A 14,069-nucleotide genomic window follows, 5' to 3' on the forward strand; every position below is an offset into this window, starting at 1 on the left:
ACAGTCCTTATGGTGGAATAGTAGCAGATGATAAACGGCTTAGCAGACTGTTCACACCGAATTGGACTCCCGATGAACATTAATAAAACTCAAATTATGTTCAATAATCATAAGTCCGGGTCCAGTCGTCGTAAAGGGCTATCCTCTTGAAGAATGTATATCTTACGAGCAGACGTTGCAGTTGGGTAAAAAAAACTTGGAGAGGGGAGCTAAGAGGAAGATCCAGCTGAGCTGGGCAGCGTTGGGCAATGTAAGTTGTATTTTCGTCGCCCATTCCACATTGTCTGAAAACGAAAGTTTGCAACCAATATTTCCTACCGGTTATGACTTATGGAGCAGAGACGTGAACACTTACGGTACGGCTTGTCCGTGAGCTCAAAGTCGCTTGGGAAACTATGGAATGACCCGTGCTCGGGGCTTTTCTGAAGAATAGAATCTGGACTAAGATTATTTGATTGAGAAGTATTCATCGACGTAGCTCAATAGAAATGTATCGGCAAACGTAATGTGGTACGACCTTCGCCAGGTGGAGTAATGACTTGGTCCTTGGAAGAGTGGCCGGCCAGAAATGGATTAGGAGAGCCAAAGAGTGGGCGCAAGGGAGGGACCCATATCCGGCAATGGACTCTTGTGGCCTGATCATTATGATGATGATGATGATGAGGAAGCTATTGATCGACGGCGGACACTCACTTCGATGATGTGATGTTTCCCGATGACGAATTCCAGCTTCTTCGACCAAGGATTAATAAACGAAGACCATTCGGTTTCGATTTTTATGTAATCACCGTTTTGTGTCATCATTCTGAAATTGTATTTCCGAAGTGAATTTGTTTATGTATTCGACACAATGTTTTATTTATTTATTTTTAAAATAAATTTAAATGGATATTTATAAATGTTATTAGTTTATTAAAAACGTAATACATGTGCACACTAAGAGACACGTCTGTCCTCTGTACAGGTCAATACTTAATACCTATATTCATACTGCGCAAATGGTCGGTATTCCGACGCTCCGTACTTGGAACGCATTAATAGAGAATCCAAATATCGACGATTCGCGCTCAAAGGGTTAACAGTGTTTGAATCATCACTACCTTCATGTTGTAGATTTAAATTATTGAAGTCATAGGAGGTTTTCAATAATTTTATAACATGACTATCATTTGAATCATCCACAGGGTAAATAAAATATAGAGTATCTTAAAACCAATCACGACGACATTTCAAACAAAGGTCATATTTAACTAAAAATATTAGTAATCTATAAATGAGTTGCTATTCGTTAGTCTCGCTAAAACTCAAGAACGGCTGGACCGATTTGTCTAATTTTGGTCTTGAATTATTTGTGGAAGTCCAGAGAAAGTTTAAAAGGTAGATAAATGTGAAAATGCTCGGAAATAAATAAAATTAACAATTTTGTTTTTCTTTTGATGTGTCCCCCGTCGGACAGATACCTTTTGTTTGTTTTAAGTTTGTTTATACAAAAGTTTAGGTTTTTTATTTATCGATTGAGGCAAAGTCTGCCGGGTCAGCTAGTAAATGATAAAAATTTCATAAAAAAAAAACGTTTTTTCTGTAACTATCTAGCCTATCCGTTCTTCGAAACGGTTTTATTACAATGAAAGAAATAAAAAAAGAAAGCCAATGCCCATTGATCAAATAATACTAACTAATTAACCGACCACTGACTAATTACATTAACCATTGATCACATTTAGAACTTATACTTTAATTATTAATAACACCGGTGTTGTGTTTCTTTTATTTACCTGTAAGTTTTGGAACGCGGCACGCCACCATCCTTAACGATCACCTCGTATACTTGCTGGAGGTATTCCAAATCTTCCGGATGATATAGTTGTAATGCGTCCTTGTCTTGGACATCTTGAGGTAAATATCCGAGATAAGGTACAGATTCTGGGTCTAAATACTCGAGATTACCATTCGCGGAGTGACGCATCACGAAAGGATTAACTTTTGGTAATAACTCAAACGGCGCTAGAAGAATAAAATAATACTAACATGATTATGAACACTAATACGAAACTATTTTAAATGGAACACTGAATGCGTCCCTAGACTATTGTCGCCCACTGAACGACGTTATAAGTATTGCGCGATGCGATAGTGATGTTACGCAACACACCACGGTATCGATAAAACAAGTCCAATTAAGAGGCAAGAACTCAAATAGATACGGTATTAACAGAGCGAGTTCGTTTTCTGTTCGATTGGCAACCCTAAGAATTAACGGATAATAATTTAAAAAAACGACACAGGCTGATTGATACTTATAAGGTAAAAAATCTGATAATGACATCTGTCCAAATAAATCGGCTTGATTCGAGCATTACCTGAATAGATACTAATTGTCTCTTGAGTTTTTTTTTTATTGCTCTTGAGGGTGAAAGAGCTCACGGCCAGCCTGCTGTTAGGCGATTACCGGAGCTCGCCGACGTCAGAGCGTTAATGACGTCACATGCCTTTAGGCATGAGATCGTAGTTCTAGCCATGTATAATGGCCGTCCCACTATTTATTATAAATCGGAATAAATGACCGCTTCGCGACTAGGCCGTACGGGTTCTACATGCCAAGCGAAAACGAACTTTAAATTCGTTAACGCGAAAATATAAAATTGAATTTGATCGTTTTTTTTTATTTTTATGCCTTGACATTAGAAAGAATATGGTTCAATTTGAATGATTTGATGATTTGATTTGAATGATTTGATTTGAAATGATTTCAGATATTTTTTAGTATTGGATAATCAACTTTAACTTAAGCGGAACAAAGTCGTGAATTGACTATTGTAAAAATGAATATTAAAAAAAAAAATTCGTCTAATAATATCGAAAATATTTGTATGGGAATTAAGTAAGTGCGAGCAGTACTTATTTATTATATGAATATTCATTCGCCTACCGATCGAATTCCAACCCTAACTATTGACGCAAGAAGATCTAAATTCATTTGTCATATCACTGACCCTGCGACCAGTAAACGCCGGTTGACGATCACAGTGCGCTGGTAAAATACTCAGAAAACGCAGCTGCCGATCCTCCCGTGAATCCTTAAATCATTTTTACTTTTATTGCCCTTGTAGGCAGACGAGCATGCGGCCCACCTGATTGTGAGTAGTTACCTTCGCCCATGGACTTCAGCAATGCCAGGGGCAGAGCCAAGCCGCTGCCATCCGTGTTACACTATCAAGGTTACAGTCAGACATTACTTAAAGTTTTATTTTTATTTTTATTAGTACAAATCGCTATTTGCTCGCTTTTTGAACGCACTCAATTTTCTTATAATACAAACAAAAAGAAAAAAGAAAAAAAAGGTTATCACTAACTTTTGAACGCTGAAAAAAATGGAGTGGCCTGTATGACGAGGTAGATGACATTTCCCTCTTCATCGCTTATGTTCTTGAACGTGAATTTCAAAAGGAACGGCATAAACGTGACCACTCTTTCCTTAACTCCGAACCCCGTGCTCAGACCTCTGTAACGTCTTATCCGACACACCATAGTCGATCCAGAATTACCCGGCGATTGAACTGCGCGGAAAGAAATAATTCATATTCAAGAAAGCTTTTCGAAACATTTATCGAAACGCATTACAGCTTCACGGCAGAAATAGGCAGGGTGTTGGTACCTACCTACCCGGGCGGACTCACAACAGGTCCTACCACCGGTAATTACGCAAATTATAATTTTGCGGGTTTGATTTTTATACACGATGTTATTCCTTATCCGTGGAAGTCAATCGTGAACATTTGTCCTTCACCCTTTTTGTGTTTGTGATTATAATTAATATTTAGCCCCAGCCCGTATAATAATTCGCTTAAATTAATTCTTATAGTCCTATACAAATAAAGTTATTATAGTTTCTATCTAATAACAATGATTGAAAAGTAACATGTATTGAAATCTAACATAAAAAGCTAATAATGAAATGATTAATTCTTATGAAGCTAAAATTTAAAAACAACATAAAATAATTCACAGTTAAATTAAACTTCAGAGGAAAAATACTTTCAGGCGCGAGTCTCGATCCAACTCATACCAGTCAAGCTCGTATCAATACGCAGGCAAATACCAAGATAATTAAAAAACATACTTGGTCCATTGAAATGTTAAATTGTTTGGGCTTTAGCGTGCGTTTTTAGAGGACGCAATTTAATTTTTTTATGTGTAGGGAGGTTTAGTGTAAGTTTAAGTTGAAGTTTGTGGCAACCCTAGATCAAAAAGCAACCCTACAGAAAATTCGTTTTAAATTTTCTGTAGGGTTGTTAGTTTACGAGATACAGCCCAAAACCCTGAACTTAAGCTTATACTAAACCCCCTACACATCAAAAAACTAAAATGTTGTCCTCTAAAAACGCAATCCTATTTTTTTTTTCAATTGATTAACAATGGCAACAAACTCAAGAAGTAGTGTAGTAAGATAACTATAAAAAAAACTTTATACATATACGATAATGATGCTGTCGGTCACCGCAGTTTTTAGTATATATATCTATGATTTAATAAAATAAAAATTACTAAAAGTACTTTTCTTTTTTTTAGTACAAGCTCGTTACTTCACCTTCACCACTTTAATCCAGGTGCCAATTAATTAATCGATCATACTTTTGTTACCTTTAACTAAAAACCCAATACTAAATGTACATAATATAGGCCGAACAATCGTAATCATGGAAACGATATCAAGAGTAATAATGTATTTTTCCAACTGTATTAAAATATATTATAATAATAAATAAAACACGACAAAAACTTTGAGGGCAACAAATAGATATCGTTGGAACAGGTTTAATTTTTAAATAAACCGCAAAAATACTTACGATTACATACACGAAGCACGGTACACACAGATACAGTTAAAAAAAAAAAAAAAACGATGTGTCATAATAATTCGAAATTTAAATAATTCATAGTGTTGATCCATAAAGAATCGAATAGTGTTCGAATGTAAAGACACATCCATTCGTTATTGAACATGGAGAAGCTCTATGTTACGTTGGCACAGCGATCCGAACTCGGCGATCGGGAGGGAGCATGCAATCGCATAACTCAAACATCGGCACGACCGATATAAACGTTAATAAGGATTTTACCTTTTTCTTGCGTACCGTTTGCAGTTTTCGGGACGGCCAAACCACTTGTTATCTGTGACGCGAACGTGTTACGGTCCTGTAAATATAGTTTCGTTATTATATTAGGTAAAAGCGAATTAAATTAATATAAAAAAATATGTTTTGTCTAAAACTCTTCGACAAAGGATACGTAGCATTTATTCGAAAAGTTTTAATTAAATTTTAAACTCACCCTTGGATGAACGAAATCGATAAATGACCTCCCGATCCACATGTCCTTCGGGAAACCGAGTGTGGCCGTTAGCGATGATGTCGTGTACATTACGATTCCATCGTGCATCGATATAACGCATGAAAACCCATCCTGTATTTCATTAAAGTATTAGTATTGAAACAATAATCTTTTTAATACAATAATTTAAAAACGAGAATTAAAAAAAGTTGCGGTCATGCAGTCATTATTAATGATAAACTATTAAAATTAAACAGAATCCGATTGACTTCCAGACACTGTGACTGTCTGTGTGACTGAACGATATCGGCCCATCTGGTGTAAGGGCTTGTACACAAAACTTTGATGCGACGTCGCATCGTAAAAATGTACGAGCTCCCACGACGCACCGCAAGAACTTGCGAATTGATTCGCATCGCGCATCCCTGCGATGTTAAAGGTTTGTGGAATTGAAAGTCAATTGTGAAAAGGAAAATCCTTGCCGCACGAAATCGCTTTTCAGCAATTCGTGTTGCGGTTATGTGTGTTGCGAATTCGCAGTTATGTGTACAAGCCCTATAGTTTAATGGAGCCCAAAGGCATTACAAGGTGAATGCCGACATCGACTTTAGAAATATAAGGTCTCAATTATACACCTTCTGAACTACTACGTTAGAATAAAATATAATAAATTAACAAAAACTTTGTTTAGTTTTGAACGCTTCTTCGTTGGTTTTACGATTCTTTGAAAATATCGTAACACAAAATGACTATAGGTCGCTTTTTTTGTACCTATGTTGATAGCCTTGAGAAGCTACATCGGCGTTAGCCTAGAGTGTAGGTGAGCTCTCGGGGCTCAAGCAAGGAGGTGTTGCTGACACTGGCCCTAGCAAGAGCAGTGCTACGCAGAATCTACCACGGGATCAAAAACGCGACCCACTGAGAAGATCCGACGAGAAACTGTACAGGTCGCATTAAGCCTGTGCTACACGAGCCGATACTAGCCATTTACTTTTGTCCACTATACATTGCAAGCATATATTTATTGAGAGTTTGTTCAGAGCTAAAGCAATTAATTACTTTGTGATCATTATAAAGTTACGCTTTCCTTAAATAATATTATAGATCTTAAAAATACACAGTTTAGATGTAAATTTGAAGAAGAAAAAACAAAAACAAAAACAAATCGGTTGCTTACAGTGTAACAGATTAGATTCGAACGACTCGTAACTACATCGACAGTAGAGTTCGGCGGTTGCAGGTCAGACGATAAAACCTGCGTAAGAAAATAAGCCACTAGCTTTAGTAGTTCAAAGTATTTTACATTACAAAATTAATTCATCATTTACAAAATTAAATGACACAAGATGAAGATGATGTGTGCAATTGTTGATTTTGTAGTCGGAATATTTTCTAATTCCTCATTAGAACATTCGCATCGATGGACGTATTATATTATTATATCGTCAACTTACCTCTACCTTGTCGCCTTCAGTGTCTGTTGAAGCTATATCCATATTCTCAGGTCCCTTCTCGACCTGTACATGCGCTGGAGAGGGTGCGCTCGTAACTGCACAGCGGAAACATAAAAAAAGGGAGATAAACATGAACCGATGCGGTAACCATCAATCATGTATTCTAACATCAACATTGTCTACACAACACCCCTAAGGCATACCGTCTAACAATAACAAATATTATAGATATGTACTAAACTTCTAATTTTTTTTATCGATATAATTTTATTAGTTTTATTAATTTTTATACAACACACGTTTTACTATAATAATATGAAACTCTATGACCTATTTATTTATTACATTAATTTTCGATAAAAATGAAAATTACAATTAGGGTGTTTTGAAATATGAAAACAGAACAAGATCAATAGCTTAGCATGACAATGACTACCTAGTGATCATTTGACATTGTCCATGTTAAATGACTACCTAATGGTCATTTGAATTATTGTATTCTTATCTGTATTCGTTTATGATATGAGATCCGACAATGATCGATTTAAATAAGATGAAATTTATTTTAAATAGAATTAGTAGCCAGAGACAGAGCATCTCTATCGTGGAGTTGGTTTTCAAGGTAAGTATTTTCAATACTGATTCACACTACACTACACACTACACTACTTTTTGAAATGAGATAGATTATTTATATATGCTGAACAGTGAGAGTGATATGGACTGCTTTTTAATCCGGACAATATTTATAATAATACCTTCAGAATTAAAATAAATAATATGGGTAAAGCTCTGGGGCTCCCTATTTGTAGAAATATTATTTTTCTTCTTCTAAAATACATCGAGTCGGATCATAAAGTGTAATAGCTTTCAAATCATTCAGACGTCAGAAAATCCTCTAAAAACTAAACAGAACCCCATACTTTCATACACAGGGTGATTCAAAATTAATAATAATCGGCTTGAAACATATTTTTTAGATATTATAATTTTCTTTATATTTCAATAATGTCACTTAGACCATCAGTTCACTAGCGTACGAATTGGTTTTGGAAAAAGCTTCTAGAGATCTCGCTATTGTTTCAAAATGGATTGCCTCTGGGTTGCTTCTTAAGCCGACGGTAGGGTAAGAACAGACCGAGTTATATGTTCATCACGTATGGCACCACAGCTTCGATTAGATGTGCAGTCACGTTATCCTGACGCAAGGTTATTCTAGCAAACAGTACTCCTCGGCAGCTTTATTTGATACCTTCCCTTACTCTCTTTATTTAGTCTGCGTAGGAAGTGCAGGCAATAGTGACTCTCATTTCGAAACAGAATCCTTGGGAAACGCAAAAAAGAGACCCCATAAACTTTTGCAGTGCAAAGCCTTTATCGATTGGGACGGTGATCACGAAACAAGTCAAAAATTTGTGGCCGTCAGCCGTGTGACAAAGATTTACAAGATTTTCACCTCGAAGTATCAAAGTTGAATATCAACGTGCGGATATCTTAGCTACATCTGAAGTTTGACTCATAGTCAAGATCGTCTGAAGGTCCTCGGGACCTGTGCTATATGCACAATGGTCACTTCGGTCGGCTGGGATTGATTTTTCGACTCTCTTTCAATTTCCTACAAATAAAGGACAGTTTTGAGTGTCCTTGACGACAGTATTCTTATGTAAAACCAGCATATAAATGTCCGGGGCTTGGTTGTTCGATGTTCCTACTAAGTTGACGTGTAATAGGTTCGTAACCGTCCATTGTCATTTATATCACTTTCAAAAGCCGATATTGAAACGAATGCAATTCTAAAATATTACAGGGTTTTTATTTAAATATTAAGGAAACTATAAATTATTGTGTCCTATGGAAATATTCGATTATAATTAATTTTGAAACAACCTTCTTACGGATAAAACTATCATAAGCTTATCAAAAACAACAGTTTATTCATTAATATCACATCAACAGTCGGACGAGCTAAGAACAACGTTAATTGGCTGTTTAAACAAAATAGGTTTTAAAATTTCGAAATTCCAATTCGTTCAAAATTGATTTATTTTAGAGAAGTTATATGTGTTATGAATGAACCATATGTTTTTATTCAATCATTATTGAGGAATATTATACATATTTAATATTATGAACTAACCGTTCAAATCTCATTATACATACCATTCAGTCCTGACACAATCACGATCACATTACCTTTTCATAAGCGATGTACCTAAATAACATGTCTAATATTATATTGAATAAAACACTGAGTCGCAAATACTCGACCTTCCCGTACCCTCTGTAACGATAATAATTGTTTAATTACAAATGTGCCGACGTTTCGGAACCTAAGAGAAAATTCAACTACTTACAATCTGTTACGGAACTTTAACGTCACGAAAATTAGATAGAAGCTGCGACAAAGCAAATGAGTTCTTAACTAACTGTTAGTATATGTTACAGTTTATGAGTTAAACAAATAACGATTTATTGACACCCCGTTTAATTTCGGACCACACAAATCTCTAAGCAAACAATTAATCAATGATCAACGATTCAAAAGCAATCAGTCGTCAATGTCGTTTAGAAAGTAATAATAGAGGTTAAAGTATGAAATTGCCGTTTTATTGTAAAAAAATTTTCCTACCTAAGCTGATAGCCTTGAGAGGCTATTTCAGCGTAACCTTAACTAGTAAGTGAGCTCGCGGGGCTCAAACCGGAGAGTTGCTAACACTGACCCTAGCAAGAACAGTGCTTCGCAGAATCTACCACCGGATCGGAAATGCGACCCACTGAGAAGATCCGGCAAGAGACTCAGTGGGCTGTGTCTGTAGGTTAATTCGCTCGTCGAGCCCTTCGTCGCAAGCGACGGGTTCGACGAGGACAGTGACCGGTGCTTGTGGTGCCTAATAGCACCGTTAATGGATCAGGAGGATCCATAATGGCGCGCTTTGGGCGACGTCGACGGTTTACCATTCGGTCTACTGGGTCGGGTATGTACTTAGTCTGGCCATAAATACTGTTACAATTAAAAATAAACAAAATATTACATTTGAATTTGGAATCTGACATTTTTATATGATTACTCATTGAGTTTTCTCATTTTGGCGCCAATACATTGTACAATATTTGGCGATATTAAAATGGAGTGGGGTGATAAAGAGAACCGAATCACTGTGATTGCATTACACAAAGTAGGTATGGAGCCAAATGCAATTTTTAAAACTCTCTATACGCTTGGTATTAGTAAAATGTTTGTGTACCGGGCTATTAATAGGTGCAATGAGACCTCCTCTGTTTGTGACAGAAAAAGATCTGGCCGTCTACGTAGTGTTCGTACGAAAAAGGTGGTCAAAGCAGTAAGGGAAAGAATTTGAAGAAATCCTGTCCGAAAGCAAAAGATTTTATCTCGGGAGATGAAGATAGCACCTAGAACCATGACGCGTATTTGAAAAGATGACTTAAGACTTGCAGCCTATAAGAGACGTACTGGTCATTTCTTAACTGATAATTTAAAAGAGAATAGGGTGGTAAAATCGAAACAACTACTGAAGCGGTACGCAAAGGGAGGTCATAGAAAAATTTTGTTTACGGATGAGAAATTTTTTACAATTAAGCAACATTTTAACAAACAAAATGACCGTATTTATGCTCAAAGCTCTAAGGAAGCTTCCCAATTAGTCGACAGAGTGCAACGTGGGCACTATCCGACTTTAGTGATGGTTTGGTGGGGTATTAGCTATGAAGGAGTGACTGAGCCATACTTTTGTGAAAAAGGTATCAAAACATCGGCACAAGTGTATCAAGATACCATTCTTGAGAAGGTAGTGAAGCCACTTAACAACACCATGTTCAATAATCAAGAATGATCCTTCCAGCAAGACTCGGCGCCAGGTCATGAAGCTCGGTCTACGCAGTCTTGGTTGAAAACGAACGTTTCGGACTTCATCAGAGATGAAGACTGGCCATCGTCTAGTCCCGATCTTAATCCGCTGGATTATGATTTATGGTCAGTTTTAGAGAGTACGGCTTGCTCTAAACGCCATGATAATTTGGAGTCCCTAAAACAATCCGTACGATTGGCCGTGAACAATTTTCCCATGGAAAGAGTGCGTGCTTCTATTGATAACTGACCTCAACGTTTAAAGGACTGTATTGCAGCCAATGGAGACCACTTCGAATAAGCTTTTTATACTTTAAATTGTTTTATATTTATGTATTAAACTAACACACTGTAAAAGTAATAAATGTTATTTGAAATAGTTTTTTTTTTTAATTTTAAATTTTTCCAGTATTTATGGCCAGACTAAGTAGTTTCCAGCGGCCACGATGAGAGGGTTCTCATGTCGTGCCGCCTTCTCAAAATGGCGCACGTTTTATTGTAATAGGTACTTCGAATTAAGATAGAACCTCATGGTTTGAGATTGTTGATTGAAACTTTTTTCAAACGGTACCTATGAGGTTCTTCTTTTAAAAAATGTGCAACATTCGATTAACGACTTTCAGTTGTATTTTTTTTATTCAGCTTAGACAAGAAAGATGGATACTTCGAAAATTCGAGTGATATTTTAATACGTGTTCCGACGCGGAACTAACGCTGCAGAAACAGCTCGCAATATCAGTGTTACGTTTGCAGAGAGGACCGCTAATGAACGCACCGTGCGGTTTTGGTTTATACGCTTTCATGATGGAAATTTTGATTTGAAGAACAAGCCACGTGGAAGACCGCCCACACATGTGAATAACAACGTATTGAAAGAGATGGTGGAAGCCGATCCGAGCCAAACTACCCAGGAATTAGGGGCATAGTTTAAAGTTACCTTGCCAACAATCTTGACTCATTTGCGTCAAATCAATAAAATATAATAAAAAATATTAAAAATTGGTGCCTCATGATTTGACTGATCTGCAGAAAAATAAAAAGGTAATGGTAGCTGTTTGGTGGTTTCAGCATGGTGTTATTCACTATAGCTTTCTCCGATCTGGTCGAACAATAACGGCAGATGTCTACTGTGCCGAACTCTGAACCTCCATTCCTCACCATTATTGCTCCATGATAACGCGAGACCTCATATAGCACGAGAAACTGTTTTAACTCTACAGGAACTTCAATTAGAAACCATTCGTCACCCTGCGTATTCGCCAGACCTTGCTCCAACGGACTACCATTTATTTCGTGATTTAGACAATTTTCTACGTAATTAAAAGTTTTCTTCTCAGGAGGCAGTACTTTCACACAGTTTGTAGAATCTAGATTACCAGTTTTTTTTTTATTGCTTAGATGGGTGGACGAGCTCACAGCCCACCTGGTGTTAAGTGGTTACTAGAGCCCATGGACATCTACAACGCAAATGCGCCACCCACTTTGAGATATAAGTTCTAAGATCTGAATATAGTTACAACGGCTACCCCACCCTTCAAACCGAAACGCATTACTGCTTCACGGCAGAAATAGGCAGGGCGGTTGTACCTACCCGCGCGGACTCACGGCATAAATAACCTTCCTATTAGATGGCAACAATGTATAGATAATAATGGTAGATATTTTGATTAAAGAAATATAATAAATGAAAACAAAAAAAAAACCAATTTCAACTTCGCAGTACAAATCGACAATTTCATACTTTAACCCCTAATAAATTTAGAATGGCGTCATTGTCAACTTCAAGTGACTTTCGAGCCAATTTATTTTCCTTATTCAGTAACGTTCTGTCTACAAGTTGAAATTCCAGTGAAACGGTAATGACGCGACTTCTTTACGCAATTCAGCAAGCTCGTGTTTAGTTCGAGACACGCGTATAGACCGCGGCTTTCTAATTAGTCGGAATTTTGATTGAGCAGCTTCGGACCGTATTTTGTTAAGGACATTTTTGTGGTTTCTAATACCTTTGTGATTTTGTAACAAAGAATATAAACAAACGGAAACAATTTTGTATTCCCGAAAACTTTTCACGTTTTATTGCTTAACGTTTTTATCGTTGACGCAAAATACACTTTCCATTGTTACATATCTACCGATGGTTTATAATGTTTATATTAAAATAAAGTAATTTAATTTAAAAATGTTTTTTTCTTTTTTTTTTATTCGCATCATTTTTTTTTCTTCACAAAATGAAAGCGGATTGAATCCGTCTTTAAACTTTGAACTGTATTATGAACAATAATAGATTTTAGGGAACAAAACATGACAAACCTATTCGAGCATTGAATTAGTTAATACAAACAAAAAAGAAATACTTTTGTCCAATATGTTACTAAAGTCTAGTTAGTCTTTGAATGAAAACGAATTTCTATTTTATAGAACCCCCGTTATAACATAATTTACTATATTATGCAGTCCGCGATGTTTATCAGAATATCACATTCTTCAATATCGATATTAACACAGAAATCGAGATAAGCCCCCAACCTGAAAACCTAGGATTCTTAAATTGAGGATGCAAATGATACTACTACCACTAAACTGTAACTTGTGAACATATAATATATTATGACGACGCTTGCAGCTGAAAGTAAGTATTGTACTTTTTGACGAAGCATGTTGCTGATAACTTTATTTCTGTAATCTGACGAAGCATGTTGCGGATAATAACATGTACTTTTAGGTTAGGTGTTCTTTTTTTTAATAATTTAATAAAGTTTTAGAATAAATTAATTTATATATATTATCAAAGTTCCGACTGAAAAAGCTTGCTGCATTAATCGAGTATGTAATCACTTTTTTTTTAGAAAGTGGCCGCTACTCTTTCTTTTTTTTAAATTAAAATAAGATATATTTTTTTAAATAAATCACCTCACAGTAATCAATATATTTAAAGATCTTGAATAGTTATGGTCGCAGTTGTGAACTCGGCAGCAACCTATTCGCACACCCAATTTATACGATAATGATTTACATTCATAATTTATATCATAAATAAATAATCTGTACATCACAAAATACCACTGCTTATGTAAAATAGGCCGCGAATAGGGGTGTCTAGTAGTTTAAAATAGATTATAGCGAATGAGGGTTAGCGCGTTCCATCGGTCACCATATGAGGATGGCGAATGCCAGTTGCACATGTTTTTAACGCCATTACGCATGCATCAGCAGCTATTTCTAAACATTTTAATAAAAAAGCAGTAACAATTTAATTCTGAGTATGTTTTGGAGCTCGTAATACACAAGGTTATTTTATTACTTGTTATGTAATTTGTATTACAGTAAAGGTTGAATTAATAAAAATTAAATGTTCAATATGTTTTAAAATTAATAAGTGTGATTCCTTTTAAGAAAGCATATTCTTGTTAAGAGCCCCG

At 36.0% G+C, this 14,069-nt stretch overlaps 1 protein-coding gene across 10 annotated transcripts in view; it reads right to left on the reverse strand.

Annotated features, from left to right (window-relative positions):
* Positions 1 to 14,069, reverse strand: part of per (period circadian regulator) — a 47,106-nt gene that overhangs the window by 27,046 nt on the left and 5,991 nt on the right. For 5 of the 10 annotated variants that reach the window (XM_089729657.1, XM_089729540.1, XM_089729621.1 and 2 more), the window contains exons 5-11: positions 6,786 to 6,880; positions 6,509 to 6,586; positions 5,332 to 5,463; positions 5,121 to 5,196; positions 3,354 to 3,557; positions 1,776 to 2,004; positions 694 to 805 (exon numbers count right to left, since the gene is read on the reverse strand). In XM_089729657.1, coding sequence (XP_089585783.1) covers positions 694 to 805; positions 1,776 to 2,004; positions 3,354 to 3,557; positions 5,121 to 5,196; positions 5,332 to 5,463; positions 6,509 to 6,586; positions 6,786 to 6,880 — 926 coding nt within the window. Of the gene's footprint in view, positions 1 to 693; positions 806 to 1,775; positions 2,005 to 3,353; positions 3,558 to 5,120; positions 5,197 to 5,331; positions 5,464 to 6,508; positions 6,587 to 6,785; positions 12,812 to 14,069 lie in introns of those variants that run through there. The other 5 variants (XM_089729712.1, XM_089729684.1, XM_089729596.1 and 2 more) reach the window with 3 other exon arrangements.

The sequence above is a fragment of the Bombyx mandarina genome, chromosome 01 (assembly GCF_030267445.1).
Source record: "Bombyx mandarina strain Sakado chromosome 01, ASM3026744v2".
Classification (NCBI taxonomy): domain Eukaryota; kingdom Metazoa; phylum Arthropoda; class Insecta; order Lepidoptera; family Bombycidae; genus Bombyx; species Bombyx mandarina.